The 25,186-nt window shown below is 41.8% G+C and overlaps 1 protein-coding gene across 2 annotated transcripts in view; it reads left to right on the top strand.

Moving 5' to 3' along the window:
- Positions 1 to 824: 824 nt before the first annotated feature.
- The window catches only part of sv2ca (synaptic vesicle glycoprotein 2Ca), a 30,489-nt gene continuing 6,127 nt past the window's right edge, over positions 825 to 25,186 (top strand). Inside the window, exons 1-7 of one of the 2 annotated variants that reach the window (XM_086314102.1) lie at positions 825 to 876; positions 6,775 to 7,574; positions 15,957 to 16,137; positions 17,500 to 17,651; positions 23,362 to 23,495; positions 23,951 to 24,040; positions 24,836 to 24,946. In XM_086314102.1, coding sequence (XP_086170228.1) covers positions 6,980 to 7,574; positions 15,957 to 16,137; positions 17,500 to 17,651; positions 23,362 to 23,495; positions 23,951 to 24,040; positions 24,836 to 24,946 — 1,263 coding nt within the window. In that variant the 5' untranslated portion in view covers positions 825 to 876; positions 6,775 to 6,979. Of the gene's footprint in view, positions 877 to 1,214; positions 1,588 to 6,774; positions 7,575 to 15,956; positions 16,138 to 17,499; positions 17,652 to 23,361; positions 23,496 to 23,950; positions 24,041 to 24,835; positions 24,947 to 25,186 lie in introns of those variants that run through there. The other variant, XM_086314101.1, reaches the window with a different exon arrangement.

Below are 25,186 nucleotides of genomic sequence, written 5' to 3'. Positions count from 1 at the left end.
TTGTGTGTCTGTTTGGCTTCATTCTCAGTGCCGTTTGTTTGTTGAACTGGCAAATATACACATAAACTACTTTACCAAAGTTCATGAAACCTGGTGAAGAGGTGGGGTATTGGACAAGGATTAAGTTAATTATGGTTCAGATCTGTTAAAACTGACAGACAAGCCTTTGGCAGGGGTCCCCAGTACTCCAGCTGTATGTGTGAGTCGCTGAATTGCCTCCCAACAAGAATAATCAGTAGTTCCCAACATTTGTAGAACTTCAGATTATTTTATTGTTAATCTATGTTATTATTCAGTGGGCACTGATTGTTTTCCCTCATAATATCACAAACATCAACTACACAGTTTAAAAACAAATATGAAGATATCATTTCTACCAAGTGTAGGGACGTGGGGGAGTGTTAATCTCAGGGTGTGTAGTTAGTGGACTGTTGTTTTGGTTTGTGAATTGCCACTACTGGATGCAGACTTGTGTATGTTTATGTATGCATATAAGTACTGATAATGATCAAACAGCATAAAAGGTGTGGGATTGGAAAAAAACCCACCTGATACTTCGTGTTTACAATGCACTTTTTTGCAGTCAATCATAATTTTGCACCAGTTGTACTGACTATATAAACTACAGATTTTCTTCCACAGCTTCCGCATGTCCTGAAAGCGACAGACTATAAAAGTACTTTAGCGACGATGTTTGCGAATAACTTTCAGAGAGATGTGTGGCTCACAGTACGATTGTGCTTGCAACATATCGACCATTTTCTGAGAAGTTATCTGAGGTAAACGCTGAGGAGTCGGTCGGTCAGCACCACGGACAGAGGCGAGATTTCGTTAAAATGCGTTGTGCGGCTTCAGGATCCACTCTGCATAACCAAGGTGAGCTCCCACACAGCTCCACTTTTATGAAAATGGTTAACTCTGAGAACAGACGGAGGGGAGCTGAGTTGCAAGAATCTCTGCTGTTCACAGAATTTAGATGTCGGGGTATTTTTGCAACTTGTCTTTCGAAAGAAGTGGGAAACTTTCCCTTAAACATATCTTTTCGGCTCAAATGGGCAGGCGTCAACTCCCACAAGTCCTACAGTCTGTGTCTTGTAACTATCCCCCAAGACTGAGCAAATAGTTCGCATACACACGAACATACTGGGCTGCCCTACAGTGAATGTGCGCAAACCTTTCTCATCTGTTTAGCATTCATGCGCTGCAGTGCTGCGCGTCAGTCACCTAACTAGATTGTTCCATCAGACGGAATTACCCGCATCACTCAATGAAATACAATTATTGATTACACCGGCCCTCCCTCTCCCCAACCACCACCTCTGTTTTTCGCTCTCTCCTTTCCCTGAAGTGCTGCAGCGAGAGAGGACCGCATCGAAAAAGAAAGAGAGAGGGAGAGAGAGAGAGAGAGGAAAAAAAGAAAAAAGAAAAACAGTCGTGCGCCGGCAGTTTCCTCTGATCCTATTCTACAGTAAAAAGCCCACAAGATTTTTTTTTCCTTCTTCTTTTTTCTTTTTCCCGAGAGCAAAAGCAGAGTCCGGTGCAATGGCTCACAATCAGCTCGGTCCAATTTTCTCGCCATAAATGACGGTAAGTAATGACTTTTTTTTCCCACCCTGAAAACATGCTGAGTGTAAGACTTCCGAGTTAGGCAATTCTCTTTTCGCCTTTTGTATCTAATATGGGGACACACAAACACACACGTACACACACACAGACACGTGCGACTATCAATTTATTAGCACATTTTCAGTGATATTTCTGACTAAAATGAAAGCTGCGACTCAGGGACAGGTTATTTTGTATTCACGAGTTCATGATTGAATGGTTAAAAGTTGGGATTATTTCCCTGACTTCACATTTGCCTCATATAAGAGTAAAGGCAAATTATCCTGAAGTAGGCTGCGAGCATAATTAACTAATGGGATGTAGTGGGGATTCATCCCCGGTTTCAGTGTGTCTTAGATTGTGAGATTTAGTCAAATCTATGTCAGATATACTCGAATAAAGTCTGTTTAGTTTTCCTTTCGGCTCATGAGCTGGTGTGCCCATCTTTGTGGTATCATAAAATAGTTGTCCTTGGCATGAGCCGAGCTTTTTTGGGGTTTGTTGACTGTGGACTGTTCACGCTGTACTGCAATCCAGCCACCTGCCCTGGGGCAGTTAAAGCACTCTGCACTGCCGCCAAAAAGAGGAGAGGACGCGGGAGTAGGCAACTGACTCATCCATGAATTGTACCTCAAGAGGCAGCGAGCGATTGACAGGCGCACAGCCGGTGAACTGGAAATCTGTGGCAGAGTGCTTTGTTTGCAGTCCTAACGCCGCTTGTAGTAGTCCTGCTGGGTTAACACTGAAGGGCTCCATCAGTGAAAACACGCTGGATGGAAGTGATTGCAAGCTGCAAAATTCAGTCGTTTGGCCCACTTGTCATTGTTTCTAAAAATCGATATATACCTGATAAACAAAAGTCTCTCTGAGATTCATAACATCCTCTTCCCTGTGTCTCCACTACAAGCACCCATTGATTCCTAATTTTGTTCCTATTCTGAAGTTCAACAGCAATAAAAAGATGTTTTGAGGTGGAGATAGTTTCTGTTGCACTGTTTTGCTGTATGCTGCAAAGAAGAAAGGACTCCAAAGTGTGTCTGATAATGCATGTCACAGTGTAGAAGAGAGAAGAAGGTCTGTCAGAACATTTTGTTGACTAACGTGAAAGTAGATATCCACCACATTCATCATTATTTTAGTTTAAACCAGCAGTTTTGCTCTGAAGAATCCTCTTTTTCACTCTCATGTTACCCTAAATGTGTGTGTGATTGTGGCTTGATTTATCTTTTTGTAAGCACACATATGCACCATGCAAAGGTAAAACGTCACCAGTAACTGTGTAACATATTGCATCCCTTACCTAATATGAATTGTTGCATCATTACGACCCAGCAGACAGGGTTTGGACTAGACAGGAGTGGCATGTGATATTTCATAAAGAAGATCAAACACGTATCAAGTTGAAAGAGAAAAGCAAACGAGACGACACACTTTGCTGTGTGTAGATCAGTCAGGGGTTTCTTTCTGTCTTTAGGTTTTAGGTTTTCGATGCTTGTACACTCCTGAATGCATTTCTGGAGACATTAATTGTTTCAGTCTAAGTAAGAAGAGTCAAAAGAATATAAATTATGTAAGAATATAAACAAGGAATGACACTTTTTTATAATCTCCAGGCTTGAGATAACAGTGACTGAAGTCATTCTAAATAATAACAATGGCAGCTCTTCATGTTTGAGAAGGAAATAATCAGCTTGCTGCAGACCCATTTTTGTGTATTTGTATTGATATTTTTTTTATTCATCATCTGTGATCTGTGGTGGATCTTTGAGTGCTTCTAAGCTGCTGTTTTTTTACACTCCACGAGGAACAATTTCTCCTATACAGTACAGCCATCGTCCTCTGTCTTCCCCTTCGCTTGCTCAGTAATGGAATCAGTGTTTGATGAAATCTCCTAAGACGTCACGGGCCGGTTGGGTTTCTGCCTTTCAGATGAGGTCATGGACTCTCCGTTTTTATGGGATTACATGATGTGGCTCTGCCCACTTTAGCGATTGGACCTGCTTTTCTCTTTCCTCCTTTTGGTAATAGAGCAAACCACCGGTCACACCATCACAGTGCTTACGCACGTCTTTGAAAGGGAAGGTCGCTTTCTCCGTCAAGTCATACTTGAGAGATGGGAGGTCTTTATGATTGTGCTTCAACAGCACAAAAACCCACTAAATCTTCAAAATACTTTACAAAATGTGGGAAAAAAGTTCTTCTGAGTTAAGGGGCCCAAATACGTCCACTTCATGTGAACAAAATACACAGGTCAAAAAGGTGAAGTGCCAGTATTGTGCCCTCATAGCTGTGCCACTTTTTCCCCTCTTTTGCTTTTTATTTTCTAAACATTTTTGGAATATATTTCTGCCTTGTGCACTCTATAAAACCGATTCTTATAAAATCAGATTTAAGAATGAGAAGGAGACCACAGCCCTCGTTGTTTTGCGTCATTCTACTTACTCATTGTACTGTGAAAGAGACAAAGTCTGTACTAAATAAGCACACATATACAAAAAGGTCACTATTGATTTTATTTCAAGTACATTAAGTGTTTGCCTCCACAAGATGTTGTGGGTCAGGGAACCTGAAATCCAGGGACAGAAATTGATCCTTTTATTTTGTACTAACAACCTGCTTGTGCCTGCTCAGTCTGTTTGTCGGCCGCTGGACTCGCGGTTGATTAGTTCCAACACTCACATCAATCCTTTTGACAAAGTGCAATGTGAGTAGGAAGCCCTCACTGTGCTGATAATTGGTTCATTATGTTTTAGGTTGTTTTCACTGAGGCTGTTTATTACTATTGTCATCATTACTGTGTAATCTCGTGTAATTAATATCTTTTTGTTTTCTGTCAAAATTCACATTGCTTGGGTTAATCACTGTGCCACTTATGACAAATGTTTCACGGTAAGCAACAGCAGTATGTTTAAATGCATTAAGCTTATCAAACACACAAACTCTGGATAATAACACTAATCCCCCCCTCCTTCTGAGATTAGCTGTCCTCAGTTGGACGCATGGATAAATCTCTTGAAACACTAATCTCTCAGTTTGTCTTTATGTCCATGGCAGATGAAATTCAAAGGCCAAGTGATACTTGACCTAGCGATTTTTCTATTTTCTTTTACTATTTTAAAGAGGTCTAAGAAAAGCAGGGCCACCATCCATCATGCAGACAAGAGGTATCGCCAGAGCCAGGCCTAATTTCAGCCACCCTCTCATGGTTCAGAGCAGCACAGTATATTAGCTCTTTTTATTTTAATAGCAGGGAACAGTTACCTCTGGGGGTCCCATGTGCTGTCTGGCACTTGGCCGTTGCCATTGGGGAGTGCCATAGCCATCCAAAGTATCCAACCCCATGAATGTCTGGACAAAAGTTTTCCCAGCAGACCACTGCACTACAATAAAACGATCAAAAATATTCACTTCACCTGTCAGTGGTTTTGATGTTGTGGCTGTTGAGATGGCCAAGTGTTATGAGGAAATCAACATGCCTAAAATATAAACCTACATAAAATATCAGAGGAACTGCAAAAAATAAAGAAGATCGCGTAGAAATAAAATAAAACAGAAAACTTAGGTTAGGCAGAGTTGGTGGTTTCCCCAGCTAGAATGCGATTGCTCTTGCTGTCTCCGGTATCGGGGTCTCTTCAGCTGCGGTCAGGTGAGGTCGGTTGCCTCTGTGCTCGGGTGTCTTCTGAGCCTCATCACCACTGACAGCGTGTCTCACCATACACTCCATTGATTCTCTGACAGGCAGCCTCGTGCAGCGCCTGCGTGTGCCCGTTTTAGGTAAGAGCCTGTGTGATGGCTGACACGACTCAGTCCTGAAAGAAATAAATGGTTCTCTGACACCTGTGAACTTTGACTTGCTCCTTGCAAGGTGTTAGCCTTCTGAGGAATTCACAATTCATTTTTACTTTTTGATGTTTTCATGCATAAATGCTCAAGGAGAGCCGTTTGGGGGAAACTAGGAAACTGATGCCACAACCTCAGCCCTTTGTATGTTATTTTTTGACAAAGGAGACAGATTGATTATGCGCGTCCTTATCTGAGGAAGCACCAGTGTCAATGGAGGCATTAAAAATTATCAGAAAAGGGAGCACGCTCGTAACCACAGAAGTTATCGTATGCGCCAAAAGGGATTAGTAGAGTCACCTTGAAACTGCGGTGTCATTTTGCCCAGTAAAATTGCATTATAGGAGCTGGAACCGGCCCTGTGATTTGTGTCCTCCTGACAAGGCTTCAGTGTTCATTAGAGGCTGTGGCGAGCCACTCGTAGTCACATGGAAACCCCACACACTGGACGGCTCTGACCATCCCCACCCTGCTCATAAATATGCACTCCATAGCATCTGCAAATGTTTTATAATAAAAAAAAAGAGCAATTCAGGGTTTTGTAATTTAAGAGAAATTTAGAAATTCTTTGATTTGTTTAACCTGGCTGATGATGAGAGCGGAGCACTCACATGAAATCATGATACATCATTTTAGCGTTTAAGCTGGGGTCTCCCTCCCATCACTAGTCTGCAGAGATGGGAAGTGGCTTCCCCGCGCCCATGTGTGTTCACACTCACTTATGTGCACGACATGTTTAGGAGTGAGAGATCTTCTTTCTAGGTATGTGTGCCTTTTGCAGGTACATATATATTTGTGCAGCTTTTCAGGCACTTTATTTGAGAATAGTTCTTGTCTGTGATTGTTTCTACACTGTGTCTGTCTGTGCATCCACTCACGGTCATTCCTCCTATCCTCCCGTCTTTACTTGGATTAAAAATGACAGTGCCGTTCCAGTTGGATCGTCGCTCCCGTTTTAATGAACCGGGTCTTTATTGGGGACAAATTGATTTTTGGGCAGAGTGTTTGTTTATTAGCTCCTGCTTTACAGAGCTGATCACGAGTCAGCAGGTTCAGCATCTCTGTTTCAAATAATCATCTCTTCAAAAACTGAGGGCAACTCATGAGATGTAGAACAAACTAGGAGAGCCTTTGGAGAACGAATTTTTATTTTGAATGGAAATTTGGGGCAATGTAGAAAAGCCAACGATTAACAGGTTAGTTAATGATAGTGGGCGGACATGATGAGCATCTCTTGTGTCTGATTTTATTTCTCTTTAAACTCTGATGCTTCTCGACTCTTCTTTTTTAAAATCTGTCTGTTGCTTCCCCTTCCCCCCTGTCTTTCAGACTGGTCCATGATTGCCACAGCCATTGTGGTTTATCTCCTGTGGTGACTGCAGACTCAAGAGTTTCCTTCCCACATCCCAAGACCCACTGATCTCACCATTCCTCTAACTCGCCTTTACATTTGCCCCTTTTCCCCTCTCTTCCCTCTTTCTTCTACTTCTTGCCACCATCAGCACCCCTGCAAAGGTCTACTTTTGGAGCCAAAATGGAGGACACTTACAATAATAGGACTTCCCTAGTTAAGGGGGCCAAGGACATTGTCAAGGAGGCCAAAAAGCACGCAACAAAGAAAGTCAACAAGGCGGTAGACCGTGCTACAGATGAGTACTCTTCTCACCGCAACTACACTCGATTCCAGGACGAGGTGGATGAAGATGAGGATTTCTACCAGAACCCGCCGAGGCAGGACGGCGAGAGCTACCCCGACAATGAGGAGGGCTCAAGTGATGCTACAGAGGGCCACGACGACGAGGACGAGATCTATGAGGGCGAGTACCAGGGCATCCCCTCATCCGCAGGAGACAAGAAGCAGGGCCAGGTGGCACTGGGGAAGCCGATGTCTGATGGCACAAAGGACCGTGGCGAGCTGGAACAGGAGAGGCAGGCGGATGAGGAGGAGCTGGCCCAGCAATATGAGCTGATCATCCAGGAGTGTGGCCACGGCAGGTTCCAGTGGCAGCTGTTCCTGGTGCTCGGGCTGGCACTCATGTCGGATGGGGTGGAGGTGTTTGTGGTGGGCTTTGTGCTGCCCAGTGCAGAGACAGACATGTGTGTGCCCAACTCCAGCTCGGGATGGCTAGGTAAGGCCCTTCTTTGTATTCGTTTTGGATATTAATGCACTCGCTTCATTATTAATTCAGCAAGGCCTTTTCTTAGTGTGTATTTTATTCTGTTTAATTAGTTATTATAAGTCTGAAAGGCCTTTTTCTCACCTTTGAATAGAGTTTAAATAGCACCCTACGATGTACAGCTGCATCCTTTCCAGGATCATTATAAAATTAACAACTGTGCACATGTTTGAAATAAGTACACAGCATGCAAAAATAGCCTCAAAACAGCCTTGAAAAACAGGTCCAGATGTATGTGTTTGTGCTATACACAGTATGTCATTCTTATCCTATAGCAGTGTTTCACATAGATGAGGCGTTTCGGTCCAATGGTCTCCGTGTCAGGATTAAGAGGGTAGCTAATATTCCCTGTGTGCTCTGTGGGTTGAGGTGGAGTCTCAGCAGTACCAGTAGCTGCAGGTGCATAATCCATCACCACAGAGCTGTGTACAGGGGCTGACTCGCTGTGTCAGTACCAGAGTGGAGAGGACATTCAATCAGGCACACAGCCCTTAGATACTAACTGCCACGGTGAGACGTGACAATACATCAACTTCACAGCAACACCTGATGGAAAACTGATACGCGCTTTGAAAATGAAGGTTGTGACGGAAAGTTTGACAAATACTATTGTACTGCTGCTTTATTTAAGAAAAATGTACTGTTGGTTGTACTTGCAGCAGAGTCATCTTATCAACAAAAACACTACTTTGTTAAAGCCTCACAAGATGTTGTGTACGCTGCACCTTCATTTTTCTGTCTCTTTCCTTGGTATCAGTGTAAACTCTTTGCTTCCTTTCTTGCCAAGCAAAGTCCTGCAGGCATTTTTGCTCTATGCTCTGCTTCTCCTTGTTCGTGACTCCATCCCTCACCCCTGTCCCTCCCCCTCACCCCCCATTCTCTGTGCTTTTCCTTTCTTCTCCCATCCTCCTCTTCCTCATCCTGCTGATTAGCCCGAGGCTCCTCCCTGTTGATTGGTGTGTGTGTGTGCATGCGTGTGTGTGTGAGTGTTTGAGCATAGCCTACATAATTACCATGACCTTGTTGGTATCCATTCGGAGTTTAACACACTAATTACACTTAATTAGAGGTAACAAAATGGTGTCAACTGATGTTTTACAGGTGCCACAGCATTTTTTTTACTTCCTTTAAGTGCAGAAATTCAAAAATGAACTTTAATCTGCAGATGAACGAGATAAGAAGTTCTGTTTTTTTAAGTTCACTGGGTAACGAGGATCTCATCTTACAGTGACAGCCTTAGATGGACTGACATCGTCTTTCAGAGCACTTTTACACCACAGCCCACATTCACTACTTTATTTTTCACACACTCACGCTCCAGTGGATGGACGTTTCTGGGGCATTTTTGGTTACCTTCTTTTGGCCAGTTACACTTTAATATGCAGACCAGGAGAGCAGGGATCTAATCAAGGACCTTCTAACTGGCCACAGTTGTCTTACCATGAAATAGCCTCTTTTTGGTGGTCTGCGGGTAAGGACTGAGGATCAGTTTAACCTGTGGTCCATACAGCTTGGTCTGTAGGTTCAGTTATCACACTTGGCAGATTTATCAGCATGTGAAGCTACTTAGGTTTCATTTAGATGAGGCTGGTTATGGTTGCATCTGCATTATACCCTCAAGGTCACTCTTCTGGAATGGTGGATGTGCACTCTCACTACACTCAGTCTTCTCAGTATGTGTTTCATCTCTGTCACAGTTGAAGTAAGTACATATTGCTTCCAAAATAAGGTCAACAGTAGAAAAATGAACCTAATCACTGATCTACTATGAATGTAGTTGGTGATTTATGTTTTTCAATTAAATTAAATTCAAATTTATTTATACAGCTCCAAATCACAACAACAGTTGCCTCAAGGTGTTTTATACTGTAAGGTAGACCCTACAATAATACATACAGAGAAAATCCCAAGAATCATATGACCCCCTATGAGCAAGCACTTTGGCAACAGTGGGAAGGAAAAACTCCCTTTTAACAGGAAGAAACCTCCAGCAGAACCAGGCTCAGGGAGGGGTGGGGCCATCTGCCACGGCCGTTTGTGGTTTGAGAAAGAAGACAGGATAAAAGACATGCTGTGGAAGAGAGCCTGAGATTAATAACAAGTATGATTCAATGCAGAGAGGTCTATTAACACAGAAATGTTACTGAAGAAAAAAACCCAAGTTTTAATTGGGTATTACAATAAATGCACATTCTGCTATATATGTGCTTTCTGATTTTTGTTTATATGCGGTTAAGTGTTTCAGAGGAGGCATTTGGACAATAGTAGAGTTAAAGTGGAGGCTGACATCCTCAGGATTAAGAAACTAAAAATTACCCAAAAATATATGAAAAATTAAGAAATTCTAAAGATTTGAAAAACCAGTTTGGTGTTTGGTTCGCTCTACCAGACTTCATCACAGTTTGAGTGCAGCTTCATTGACTCCATAGAAGGCAGAAGCAGGAGCATGCTGTAAAGACCGCTGAATATAATGGGATAATGCAGCATGAAAAAAACAGAAAATCCCAAATAGGATGGATGAGTAAGATGCTGATTCCATTACTGAGTTGAATTTGGTCCAGCCGGTTTTCCGATCTCACAGGAATCTTTTAATGTTACTTCAGTGTGAAAGATGAAGTACTGGGCTATAGGAGGGGGTGAAATACTGTAAATACCTCAAACAAGAGTGGAGGATGTGGGAAGTGGGAAGCAGGAGGGAAGACACGCACGCTGAGATGCAATATGTGGGATAAACGGGGGAAGACGAGAGGAGGAGAGATGGCTTTGAAGCAGCGAGATGACCAAGTTACATGGGAGTAATAGGAAGAGTGCTGTGGGTGGACGGGTGCAGAGAGGTGGAGGATGGTAGTATTTAGTACACCAACAGTCAAAGTCAGGGAGAGGCTTAGCTATCATCTCAGACACATCAGACAAAGGGAACCGATCACCCTCTCATTACTTATTTGTTTTCTTAGACTGTCTCTCCACAGCTACAACTCCCCTCATTTTTCTCTTTGACTCATCTCGTTTTCATCTAATAGCCACCTCTCCACCTCTGCTGTCTCTACCTCCCTCCTACTTTCTTGTCTTTTGCTGCCCTTTATCTCCCCCCCCCCTTCACTTTCTTGTCTTTTGATCGCTTGTCCTTCCCTGGCCTTCTTTGAGTCCTGACTTCACTCTTTGTCTCCTCTAAAACTCTATCTCTACAGCGCTCCTCCCTTGTTGTCTCCTCTCATTTCCTATCGTTCCCTTTCTTTCTCCCTGTCGGTCTGAGCCAGCTGGCAGGCTGTGTGGGGCTGCGCGGTCCTGGGGCAGCTGAGCATGGCTAAACTGCAGTAAGATCGCAGCGTCATTGCGGAGATTACACTGCTCGAATAGCCCAGCTAGCTCCACGTTGTGTGGGAGAATGTGTGTGGTGGACTGAGGGAGGGGAGATGCTCGATGGGACTGAATATCTGTGCGTGGACCAAACCTGCTGTCACCATGTCCAACTGCTCGCCTTTATCAGGGTTTCACAACATCACTATTTTATGTGAATTATCACAATCTGTACTGTTAATGAAGGTTGGATCATTACTGATTGGGACTGAGTCATTTTTAAACCCTGCGCTCTAAGAAAGAAGAAAGAAGAAATCCTGCCTCCACTGATACGACTTAAATATGACACAAAGCTTCAATCTCATCTTCTGCGGAGGTGGCAGAAGAAGGAGACACGAATCCGGTCAAACTGACACGATGTAGTACAAATGTGATTACACGCTGCTCAGTGTAAAGGAGCTGTTGACAGAGGCGCTAGGATGAAGCTAAAGTAAATACTGTAAATAGGAAGGAAAGCACAGAAGACAGGAGAGAGGAAACTGGAAAGCAAAGGAGGGTGCAAAGCTGGGGGAAAGACAAATGGGGGGGAATGGTAGTAATGCAGGGACTCACAGCAGGAGGGGGGGATGGTACAGAAAGGTGCCACAGCTGAGCCGCAGCATGCACCAGGGGTGCTGCTGCACGATAGCATCATCATTATGAATAAAGCAGGATGGGTGTTTTTGCGCGACGCCGAAACAGTTTGCACCGCTAAGAGCGAAGAGCATCAAAGCGTGAAATCAGAGAAGAGGTCGTGATGCAGCTAAGCGCTCCCACGGCTCTCAGGGGGCTCCTTGGTGTGTGACAGGGCAGAAAACACTCCACCAGGGCCTTCCCCATTCTCTCCTCCTCCTCACGCTCTTTTTCTCTCACCATATCTGGAAGTGACTGAACTCTCCTCCTGCGTTACATATCTCCCCCCTCATTACTTTTGGACGTATATTGGTGCTCGATCCTCAATTCCCTCTTATTTTGTGTTTTCTTTTCTTAATCTAGCTTCCTCTTGGCTATTTTAACAACAACAAAGGCAAATAAATGAATTTTTAACAATTTAACGAGCATCTCAGATTTACTCCTCAATTATCTGTGTTTGTGTGTGCAGCTTTGCTTTACTCTGTATGTGTGTGTGTATGTGTGAGGGTGCCTGAGATTTTGATGAATATTTATTATTCTTGGAGATGTGTTTTGACATCTCAACATACTGTCACAGGGCAAAACCTTTTGCTTCTGTGTGAGAGGTCTCCTGACACACTGTCATCTTCTGATGGTGCTCAGAGTCTATACGGGTCTTCACTTCTAAATTTAGCTGTATTTCACAGTGTTATGCATATACAGCAGGGCTTCACAGCTTTAGATACACTGTAAAGACCAAACCATTCAAATAGTTAAACATGAGTTTTTATTGAATCTTCTGAAACATTACAAAAAATACATATAAGTATCAGTTTTAATTTGTATAATTTTTTTTTTTTTTGCCAGATTTGGCTTGTAGAGCTCTCAAAAACTCACTAAAACCCATGTATCCAATATGATACACTTGGCATTTGGGTTAGGTATATATTAGATATATAGCCTAAATGCATCTCAGCAAAAAGATGCAAATCTGCATCTAATGCATTGTGCCCGAATTAAAATGTAATGTCTGGCAAGTAAAGCCCACCATTTCTGGGCTTTCATAGCGATCAAAATTATCTTTAATAGATCCTTTTTGGAACATGTGTAGAAAAGAAAAAAAAATCTAAATTTGTTACCTTGGAGCAAAGAGTTCTTCCTGTCTGACTTTCTGAACTGCATAAAGTGTGTGTGACTCACTAAGAAGATGGATGTTGCACACTACTGTCCATGAACAACTCACAGGCTACTCTATTTAATTTAAATTTTGCAGTACTGCACTATTGTATATTCTTAAGTCTTCTTTTCGGTTGTTCTGTATGGTAGTCCCTAGAGACAAAGCACGTACAAACTCCAAAACATGCACAAACTCCAAAACACAACAGAAGTGCTCCAGGACGCTAGGGGCAGTGTTGAGGTTCTCTCTGAGCAAAGCACACTGACTGTTAGCTAACGCCAGATTTGACTCCACCGTAAACTAGGTTGACCAACCGTCCTCTTTTCCCCGGACATGTCCAGTTTTCACGTTCAGTCCGGGGCGTCCGGGTGGATTTTCGAGTTTGATAAAAATGTCCGGGTTTTCCTATAGGCCGACAGAGGACCCATGTGTGTAACGTCATTTCTGAACTGCTGCTTTGCGCTTGTTCTGCGCTCACAGACGTGACAGACAGCGCGCAGCAAAGTGCCTATTACATTATCATTATAATGATGTTTAAAAGATCCCAAAGCGCAAGTGCATCTTTTCAGAAGAACTGCAAAAGACATTTCTCTTGCACCGACCCAGTACTGGTAATTTTTCTTATGCAGATGAGGTATTATTTCTGTACCATTATTTCATTTCCGAGGCTTTTAATTTTTAATTTTTTTTGCTCTTGTTGACTTGTAAAAGCCTACATGACATATTGTATTTCGCAATTCATTAACTGCACAGACAAGGCATCGTTTTAATATGGTAAATATGTTTCTTTAAGCAAGTTTTTCATGACTGAGCCAAGTGTCCTCTTTTTTGGAAATTAAAATATGGTCACCCTACCGTAAACTAAGTGTTCATAGTAATTAAAAACAAATCAAACAACAGTTTGCACATTACCTTTCTTATAAAGCATTGTTGCTCTGTCCTTGCAGGTGTTTTCCGCTGGCATCCAACTCCATGTGTTTGCAACAAACTTGTTTATTTTGCAAATCGAGCTCAACACTGCCCCTAGCGTCCTGGAGCACTTCCATTGTGTTTTGGAGTTTGCATGTGCTTTGGAATTTGTATGTGCTTTGTCTCTAGGGGCCACCGTAGTTCTGTACATGTAGCAAACTGACAATAAAAAACAAAAAGAAATCTTTGAATTAAAATGACTTATTTAATGATTAATTTAAAAATCACAGTATTATGGATGCAGCACACATTTAGAACATGATAAGTGTCATTTACAGTCAGAACATGTCTGTGCTACTTTTGCATTATGTTACACTTCAGTGCACTGCAGTCCCAACTGCTGGTGTGAGCGCTGCTGACGCCGTGCAGTAGAATACAGCGGAGCAAGCCGGACAGAACATCAATAAAGTCATTACGTAATTGACTGTCCTGTGAGAGATGTACTCGTTTGTTAGCAGTTTTATTGCTTTTATTTATTTATTTATTTAAACTGACTTTAAGGCAGAACGAATGATTGATTATTTTCCCTTGTTTCCTTGCATCTCTAAAAAAAACCAAAAAGTGTATTGTTTGTGTGAAAGGTTTAATGCTGGGAAACATAAAAAGGCCTCTGGATGTTTGGATGCATGACATTTAAATGGGAGGCCAATGGGTGTTTGCCTGTGCATTGCATATCTAGCCTCCCCTTAATGAAGTAAATGTGAACTGTGCATAGACTGAGGACTTCCGTTAAATTTAGAATTGAATTTATGATACCTTGAGGCGAGTATCTAGATGGCTGCCAAATGTGACAGATAGCTGCGTTTTGACCCCTGAAGTGAAAGAGTCAAACAGATATCTGCTCACAGCAGAGGAGAAGAGACCTGACTGGAGACATTACAGAAAGGAAATGAATCTTGCTATTAACATTATTGTAATGGGATGAACAAAGTGCCCCGCGGCAGAGTTGTATCTCTTTGTATGTGACTGCAACGGATAAAAATAACCTCCCTAAACCAGGTTTATGATTATGTGTCTGAAAATACCTGGATATTGATAAAGCTTCAATATAATCTGTTAGTAAACTCTGCTATTTTTCCAGCCTGGGACGGAAACATCAATGAAAGAAATTTCAGCAGACGCTGCATGTCCATGAAAGCGGCTAACCATTCCACTGCCAATTACAGTGCAGACTAAAACAGTAATAACAGGCTCCACTCTTCCGGGCAGATTCATGATGATTAGTGAAAAAAATCAATGCTGTTTTGTTGGAGCATTGATCTCATCTGTGATGAGAGAGATTAAAAGAGGGCAGAGGACCTTTTTGTAAAGTCATCCTGCATTACCGTTCACATTTGTCTCATTGTTCGGAGCCTGTTTTCTGTTTTTCTTTCTTGTTTTTTACACACTGTATTTACAGTTTTACAGTTATTTAAGTGTGTTACAGGGGCAGAGGCTTTTCAGACGGGGTTTAGGGTTTAGTATCTGCACTTGGAGTTCTAACTTTAGGATGCAGTCTAGCTTTTCATTCATTTTCTGCAGCTTATTCAGCTTCAGGTTGCAGGGGCATAATCTAAACTGAAAAGTCCAGACCTCCCTCCCCTCATGCAGAGGGGACACTGAGGTGTGATCTTGCCAGCCTGTTCTGGGTCTGCCCCTCCTGGTTGGACATGCCATAAACGCCTGGCCCAGGTGACGGTCAGATGGCCAGACCACCTAAACTGGTTTCTTTCGATAGGGAGGAATAGCAGCTCCACTCTGTGTACTTCCAAAATGACCAAGCTATTTATCCTGGTTCTAAGGGAGAGCCCAGCCAACCTTCAGAGGAAGTTAATTTCAGCCACTGCTATCTGTGATCTCTTTTTTAAAAACTCCATCCAGAGTTTACACTCAGCTCTCTCGTTACCACATCAGATTTCCATGATGTCCGCCTCACTGTCTCACGCTCCCCTCTCTTATGAACCCCAACATACTTATGAACAGTTATGCTTAAACATGTTGCTTGTTATGGATAAACCGTGATTGGCAGAGAAATCCAGTAACAGAACACAACTCAGGAGTTTGTGGAGAGAAGTAGTAGTATAGGTTTTTTTTTTACTCATTTAATGAATTAACAAATACTCTGGTCTAGTAACTGAAGAAATTACACAGCAAACCAACACAATCATACACTGCAGTGCACATACACAATATAGAGATGTGAGGTAATCGACTATATTTTAACAAAAAATAAAAATAAGGCCGCTCTCTCTTCCTTCCAGGCAGTGTTGTGTACTTGGGAATGATGGTCGGAGCGTTCTTCTGGGGAGGAATGTCTGACAAAGTGGGCCGTAGACAATGCCTCCTCATCTGCATGTCCACGAATGGCTTCTTTGCCTTCCTGTCATCTTTCGTCCAGGGATATGGCTTCTTCCTCGTTTGCCGTCTCGTCGCGGGTTTCGGGTGAGTCTGATAAACCGGAGGTTGCACAATGCCACCACAGTGGGAGGGTAACACAGCAAGTCCAACAATCAAAGACAAATCCCTGTTTTTCCTGATTGTTCCCATCCTCTGAAAAGTGATGAAAAAAATCAGGCTAATTATAATTATTAATAAAATAGTAATAGCTGTAATAAAAATTATTACTTTTTTACCAGAACTATGGCCAATGTAATTCTTCACTCTGTCAGCAAACTTTTATACTAACTGTGAATTTAGGGATTCCTGCAATGCATTAAAATGAGCAGAGCGTGCTTGAAAATGACAGACAGCATGTACTCTTTTTATAGCATAGACATATGACTGTGATTTATTGCGTTCTTTTCTTTGGCAGTATAACCGGTCCTTTAAGGCCTAATTCAGCAAATGCATTTGTCATGGTCCTGGGCCATGTGGGCCCAGTATTCTTAGTTTTCATGTATTTTTGTATTTTGTTCTTTATTTAGGCCATGCTTCCTGGGTTGATCTGTTACGTTGTTCCTTATGTGTTTTCCCTTCGTGACTCTTACCCCCTGTGTGCCCCTCTGTGTATTTATGAGCCCTCGTCTCTCTTTGTGTTTTATTCTATGTTTTCCCCAGCCCGTTATGTCTGCGTTCTCCCCGTGCTCTCTCTCCTCCTGTTTGAACCTCTGTGTACTTCCTGCTTTACTTTGCCCATCTCCCATCAGTGTTACGTTCACTCCTGCCGTGTCTTGTTATGATTATCAGTGTCACCTGTGTTCCCCGTGTGCATCCACTTCCCCTGATCATCCCTCATGTGTATTTAGTCTCTGTGTTTCATACAGTCTGTGTCGCGTCGTCTGTGTTCCCACCCTCCGTGTTTCCATGCCTGGTCTGTTGTCTTCCAAGCCATAGCCTCACCATAGTTTGTTCCCAGTTTAGGTTTTTGTTTAGCCACGCCATCCCTGCTGTATTTGCACACCTTGTTTTCAGCCATATTAAAGGCTCGCCTTTTGTTAAAACTCACTCCCGTCTGCTCACTTGTGTACGCACCTGGGTCCATTACACGCATTCTCCACTCGGTCCGTCACAGCGGACCGTGACAGCATTGACATCATTCTCGAGAGTAATTGAAAAGGCTCTCCAATAGCTGTGCTATTTTCTGCTTACTCATTCACTTTACAGGTCTTTGCAAAGAGCCCTCAATTTAACTGATTACTAACTGACAGTTTTTCAAGTTATTTTGGGGGTTTTTTTGTACAGGTGAATTGAAACAACAAAGGACGGTACAAACTGTGGGATAAACGTGAAACTATGCGAATGATGCAAAAAACAAAATGCATCTGCCTTAGTCTCATTAATCTTCCTGTTTTCTGGTTCTTGCAGGATAGGAGGTGCTGTGCCCATCGTCTTTTCCTTCTTTGCCGAGGTGCTGTCCAGGGAGAAAAGAGGAGAGCACCTCAGCTGGCTGTGTATGTTCTGGATGATTGGTGAGATCTATGCATCTGCTATGGCATGGGCCATCATACCACACTATGGTGAGTGTACTTGCAAAAATGTTAACATTCACACCATCACCCATCAGTTTATATAATGTTGAGTGAGGCGGAACCACAAGGAAAAAATTAAGCTTTGTTTTTTCCTTTTGAAATTAAAGGTTGCATTGTTAGAAGGAAGAAGAAAGCATGAATCACTCAACTCCATGTTTGAAATATAGCCCAATAACAAGCTATATATGGTGATACCCTTAACACAATTAAGTTAAGCGGCGCTCTTAGGATGCTTACAATGTGACTTTATGCTGAGCTCCTGAATAGAGTTACTAAACTGTACAGTCTCCACATGACCATGGGTTAAGGTGCCAGTTTTCCCTGCCATGGGAATTAATCACTTAATAGCTCTGAGTGGCTGCAGGCTGGGAGAGGCTGAGGTCAAAAGATTAATGTATGCACAGATACCACATAGCAAGTATGGGTGAGGGTGGAAGGCGGAAAATGTGATTTATGACAAAACTGTCTGTCGACTGCACTCGTCATGAGAAAAAACAGCACAAAGAGAATTGGCTTTCTTCCTCTCGCCGGATCCTTTTCATTTTCTCCTTGCTTTCATTTTTTTTTAAACCTGCTGTTCCCTTCCTTTTACTGCCTCCCCTCACCTCCTGTTTTATACTCTCCCCATCTCTCTAACTCTGTCCTTCCTTTTATTACCTCGCCTCTCTCTCCACTCTCTGTCTCTGCAGAGTGTTCTTCTTGATCAAGCATAATTAGGTTTTTCTCCTTGCTCTAATAGGACAAAGCTACATCTAGAGTTGATTTATGGCCAGACCATGCTTTAGCCAGCCTGTGACGTCAGAGAGAGAGAGAGAGCGTGTGCGTGCGTGTGTGTTGCTGCAAGTTGCATGGATGATGTTTTACTACGACTGCAGATGCATACAGGTGAAATTGAATGCAATAACATCTGACACTGGGAGAGGTCGTTTGAGTGAACACAGGCACACAAAGAGGTGCTTTTATGGTGTTTCTGATAAGGGACTTCCCAGTTTTATTACATGATGCTTAAACAGGGGCACGCACACATGCACAAATGCTGTGGATCCACTCACATGGATGTACAGAAACACACTGGTAAGGGACTTCTGAAACCGGAATGAGGCTTCATTAGAGAACCTGGCTGTCAGATCAGTGGATATCATATTGAACAGATACTTTGCTTTTATTCTCTTTGAGACTCACTACCACTGCGCCTCTCTATCTGAGAGGGAACGACGTGTCTTGCATGCTTACTCCAAAGCTCACGAATGTTTTTTTTTTTAACAGTTTCCCTAAAGTGCTGCAGTGCCTTCGACCAATCCCACAATGACGTTTAAGAAAAAAAAAACAACTCCTGCAGACATACCTTTTAGCCTTGCAGTAAAACAAAGCTGCACGACTTATGGGTTATGATACAAGTTCCTTAACACTGGTGTTTAATGTGCCATTAGAGCTCTTATCTGTCTTTACCACTTGCTGACTCATAATGTCTCCTGAAATCCCCCTGGCAGCTGGAGATCCACAAGGAGGTCTACTTGGCAAAAATCCACTGACAGGAAAGCTGGATGAGTTGTTAAGTTAGTTGTTAAGCAAGATCACCACTTGAGTAACCTCATTAGGCAATGCTAAGACCTATAGATTAAAGCTTAAACATCAAGAGTGGACTACACACCATATTTTCTATGAGCCAGCATCTATTATATATTATCCGTCTCTCTGTATGTGTCTGTCTGACCGTCTACAGTAGGCCTGGGATGGCTGACTCAGTCATCCATAGACTTAGCCAATTATGTACATAATCCCTGTAATGAGATTTTCAGTGGCATCGGTGAAACACTAACCCTGCGGGGCAGGAAGTCATGCTACATTTCTGTAGAAAAGGCAATCACTGCTGAACAACCCTTTCTCTCATTGCTCCTCTCTTTATTTCTCTTTCTCACCAGATTTTACTCTAGACTCAAACACACACACACACACACACACACACACACACACACACACACACACACACACACACACACACACACACACACACACACACACACACACACTCGTTTTCATATCTTAGTGAAAACATCTCATTGACATAATGCTTTCCCTATAGCTGCTAACCCTAACCATCAAAAATGAATGCCTAACCCTCAGCCTAAACCTAACCATAACCTAATTGTATCACTGACACTAAAACCACACTTTGAGCCTCAAAAATGCCTTCAAACTTGTGGGCATGGGCATTTTGTCTCCATAAGTAACTGTTGGTCCCCACAGTTATAGTGGCATGCCAGTCTTCTGTCCTCACAAAGATCTTTAAACATGTACACACACCAAAAGGCAAGGAAATAAACAAAGGGACTTTTACTGCCCAATGGAAACCATTATAGACTCACTGGTAATCCGTGTTGCGTCACAAAAAGTCATTGTCTGTGTTCTTTACATTAGATAATTAATACATTAGCAATTTAGATTATCATACAAAGTAATTAGTTTCTACCTTTATTTACGTTTTAGTCACTCGTAACAAGACATTTCCTCTTTCTTGTCTCTTTTGGGACGTATTAGCACCACTTATGATCGTCTCCCACACCCTTTAAAAACAGTTGTTTAAGTGGTTCATATGCACAGCTATCAATGATGAATTTTAATATGCTGTGAGATTAATCCCAAGCAGTCGTTTTCTGGCATAACCATTAGCATTAACCCCCTCCCCACCCTCCGACTCCCCTCCTACGCCTGTTGATGGATAATGGTGCTATTCCGTTAGGAGCAGTATCTCCATGAGGCATGTTCCACGGAGAGACGTGGGAGGTCACAACTGATGCAACAATCCCTTTCCGTGCTTCCTGCCCAATAACATTGCAGAAAAAAAGACTAAATCATTAAGAACACAAAGAAAAGTGTGCATATACAGTACATTAAACATTTGTGATGGCTGGTCTTTTCACTTCTCTTTATATACTTCAGGTTTTTCCATCAGAATCCTGCTGTGCCAAAAAGTAAACTTCAGTTTATGCAGCACACCCAAAAAAACTGAAGACACAAAACTCATCCAAAAAATACAATTTAATTTGAAACTCTGCTGTATTTTCTTCCTGTTTTGTTTTGTTAAACAGTTTCCCTGGGTGTCATGTTTTTTTTTTTTTTTTTTGCTTCTTTACCTTAGCTGCCTGTCTTACTTGACTTTTGACTCTGAACTGTGTAAATGTTAAAATGTCAAGTGTTTTTTTTTCTAGCAAGTCATGGTGTTAACTGTAAAAGAATTACAAAAAACTGGTGCGTACATTTTTACAGGTACATAAGTAACTAGGTTGACAGATGACAAGTGTCTTGGTCAGAAGTGCTCTATTCCATCATTAAACCATTAGAAATGAAATCACTGAAACTCATAATACGCAGTCCATAGACGCCATCATTAGGGCAAGAAAACCCCCACAAAAGCCCACTAAAATGGGTGAGAGGATATTTTTTTGAATGCAAATAAACCTTCCTTCACAAATCAGCTAAGACTGCTTCAAAGCAGGTGCTGGAGTGTAGATGACCTATATGTGCCAGTTAAGAGACCTGGGTTTGATTGTGTCCTGGACCATTTCCTGCATTTCGTTCCCTTTCACTGTTCTGTCCAGCAATAAAGACTAAACTGTCCAAAAACATATCTTAAAAAGAAACTCTTAAGTAAGTAGAGCCAAACTCAACGTCTTCAATGTAAATACAGATGATTGACCTCAAGAAGAAAACCACTGAAGGGCACTCAAAATCAGAAAGGCCACATTAAACTTTGTTAGAAAGGACAACTCCATGGAGAGATGAAAGGTTTGGAGATGGAAAGGAAGGCCTCATGATCTCAAGCACACAGGATCATCTGTCAAATATGCTGGAGATATTTTTTATGCAGGTAAGGGCATGGCTGGCAATAGAAAGGAAAAAGGAAAATGCATAATGTTGCACAAATTTCATATGTGTTTATGCGTGGGTGGGTATGACATGGCATTATGTGGTGTCGCTGCACATGATCATTCATGTTTATTTCTGTGCTGTTTCTCCATATACTCCATATAATAACACCTCCCACCCACTACATGACATGCTGGTCAGTCACAGGAGCACGTTCAGTGAGAGACTGAGATTACCGAAAAGCACCACTGAACGACACAGGAAATCTTTCCTGCCTGTGACCATCTCCCTGTACAACGCATCCACTTAACACACTGGTTACTGCTACAACTACACATGTTTTTTTTCCAGCTATTTATTTATGAGTGACCCAGGTGCGTGTATATATATATATGTATATATATATATATATATATATATATATATATATATATATATATATATATATATATTGTACTATTCTTAGTTAGCGTATTGTCTGTCTTGTCTTAATGTTGGTTTATAATGGAGCACTGTAACAAAAAATAGTATTCTGTAGTAATAAGTATTCTGATTCTGATTCTGATACTCAGCTTATTGCATGTGTGCGTCTCCCCTCTTTGTGTGTGTCTGTATGCGTGAATGTTAGAAATGATTAATGAGTCTGGAAGAGTGCCTGTGGGCTGAGATCAGGTGCAACAAGATTTAACTTAGCAGAAAAAGCTCAGTTGTATTCGTACCCATTCAATTAACCTGTCCCTGTGCACTCTCAGGCTTCCTCTGCAGAGCCATTCATCTCTAAGTTTTACACATCACTCTCCTGCGGCTGTCAAGAGCTCCCATTTAAACGCTGTCTTTTATTTGTAGCCCTTTGTGTTTGCCGTGTAAGACTCGCACGCAACACTCACAATCAGCCTTTTAATTCACTTAGTCTCATCTGGTTAAGAATATGCAATAGAAGTACCTATGCTGTATCATCTAGAGTTAAATAAATGTTGAATGCCATCTGTGTTATTTAGCTATTGATTCTATGCTACCATGAAAGCACAGTTGCATTTTCTTTTATTATGCCCCTATGAGTGCAGACTTACCTAAAGAGCCACCTGCTGTAAGCTGAGAATTACTTAACAATTCATCCGTGAACTGTTTGTTACTCTTTCATGAATTTCAACCAGACATATCTGCTTGTGTGGCGCTCTTTCCATTGTTATAGTAAAAGAAAAATGCACCCACCAGACACTTTATTAGGTACACCTGTTTAACACAAATATCTAATCAGTGAAGCACATGGCAGAAACCCTAATAAGACTTTGGTACTGTCCCTTTATGACCATAATGTACCCATCTTCTAATGGCTGCTTCCAGCTCAATAATGAACATAACGATGAGTTCACTGTACTCAAATCAGGTCCAGACTCACCAGATCGCATTCCAATAGAGAACCTTTGAGATATGATAGAATAGGCGATTCACATCTTCAAGGTGTAGCTGGTAAATCTGCAGCGTCTGTGTGATTCTATCATGTTAATAAGGTGTCAAAAGTGCAATGATTAATGTTTTATGTTTGCTACTATTGTAGCTTATTTTCTTCCAATTCAACCCCCAAACTCTGTTATGCTGTGTTTTTCACTTTCTGCATTAGTCACATGCAATTTTCTAAACAGATTTGGTTGCTGCATAATCATGATTGTTGTCATGATGTCATGATCATTATAGATTTTCTAAACTATGTTAGGTTTGGTTTATTTACCTCACCAGGCATGTGCATAGCTTAATATCTGAATGCTGTTGATTCACATTGTTTTATCTTGTAATGAGCTATGAGTCACTTTACGTTTGCTACTTTTTGCAGGTTGGAGCTTCAGCATGGGTTCAGCATACCAGTTTCACAGTTGGAGGGTGTTTGTCGTCGTCTGCGCCCTACCCTGTGTGTGCGCTGTGGTGGCACTTACCTTTATGCCTGAAAGTCCCAGGTTTTACCTCGAGGTAACGAGACCTTCTGATTTTTAGCAGACTAAACCTATTTTAGTCTGCGCCTCCTGAATGTGCTGCATCAGTTCGTATCCCAGAGAATGCCTTGTCATGGTGCTGTGTTGTCCTCAACTGTCATCAGTTTTACATTCAGCATCTTTCAGACAAATTGAGATTACTTGGACATTTCCCAGCAGATGTTTAATCAGACAAAAACAGTGTGAGTCATTCAGTGCTGTTGGAGGCCTGTGTATGTGGAAAATAGAAGCTCAGAGATCTGTGACAGTAGGTTTGCCGCTCCAGCATAATTATCCTTTGAAGTGAAATGAGTCACCATTGTCGTGACTGTCATCATTTTGCCCTATCTTGGAGAAATCAAAGGCTTGTATTTATGCACCTGAGCAGCCTGCTGCTGCTGATCCCATGAGTTTATCTTGTCATCTCTCTTCCTTACTTTCCTTGCTTGACAGGTGGGGAAGCATGATGAAGCCTGGATGATCCTTAAACAGATTCACGACACCAACATGAGAGCGCGTGGGCAACCTGAGAAAGTCTTCACTGTGAGTGTTGTTTCTGCAGTGCTGGGTTTCCTGACGCTTAAAGAAGTAAAGAGGCTTATATTCTGCCACCACTGGGACAGATTTTAACGCTTTCACCGTGCAGGATCACATCTGAATTATGATGGTTCTGAAAGCTGTTTTGTGTCATTCAGGCTTATTTGCAGCATGAGCTCCACTTTGGGAAAGCCGCTTAGTCAACATGTTTCCTGAATTGATCCTATGCTATTGAACACACCGTTTATATTCACCCTTTTTATACTGGTTTGATTTTTTTTTCCATAATTCTGTTCATTAAATTTTTAAAGATAAACAAACAAGCAAAATGCAAAAACCAAACAGAATGAATCCAATGCATGTACTTTAGGTCCAGAAATGTGTCAGTTTCCCATGTCAAAGTTCCAGTCAGCTCTCCCTTCCATTCATGCAATGTACAAGTTCTCCCAAATTTACAATTAGAGAGTTCCACATGGAAATAGAACGAGGATCATCTCCGACCCCCTTCACCATTATGGCTTTCCTCACTAGCATTAAAAGAGACTCAATCACAGCCTCTTTTAAGAGAGGTGGGAATCTTCTCAAGCAGACAGAGTAGCAGGTTTGTTGAAATCTGCTGACCTATTGCTGTACTGTCACAGCTGTTCAGAAGCTGATTTGATTTTTAATGCTGTGTAGGTGTAGTTTTATTCTAGAAATAAATGAAAGGCTATGATATTGCACAACAATGTCAGTAATTCAATGTCAACTTATTGTAAAGTAATACAGATGTTATTCTTATACTGTTTTCCAATATTCCAGGTAAACAGGATCAAAACTCCACGGCAGTTGGATGAATTTGTTGAAATGGAATCAGAATCTGGCAACCCAGTTTCCAAGGCTTTCTTCAGGATAAAGGCTGAAGTTCGTGGGGTAAATATTTGTCTTTTTATTTGATTATAGTTAATTTTTAACTATAATTAATTTTATTGTAAATTCCTGCTTTTATAAATAACTTAAACCTTCCTAAATTCACTAATGCTAATTTCAGCTGCTAAGCAAATGTGTAAACCGGAAAACTATAGAGCCACCTTAAACCTTCCTCAATAAATTAAAACTGTTGTTTGAGTGTGACGACATAACCTTTTTGACTCCTTGTCAAAAGTGTCTAAG

Source organism: Aulonocara sp. 'chitande type north' Nkhata Bay, linkage group LG12 (assembly GCF_057382095.1).
Source record: "Aulonocara sp. 'chitande type north' Nkhata Bay isolate Kocher_YH1m ecotype deep benthic linkage group LG12, A_spYH_male_GT1.1, whole genome shotgun sequence".
NCBI classification, from domain to species: Eukaryota; Metazoa; Chordata; class Actinopteri; order Cichliformes; family Cichlidae; genus Aulonocara; species Aulonocara sp. 'chitande type north' Nkhata Bay.
This window is presented reverse-complemented; position numbering and strand designations above follow the sequence as displayed.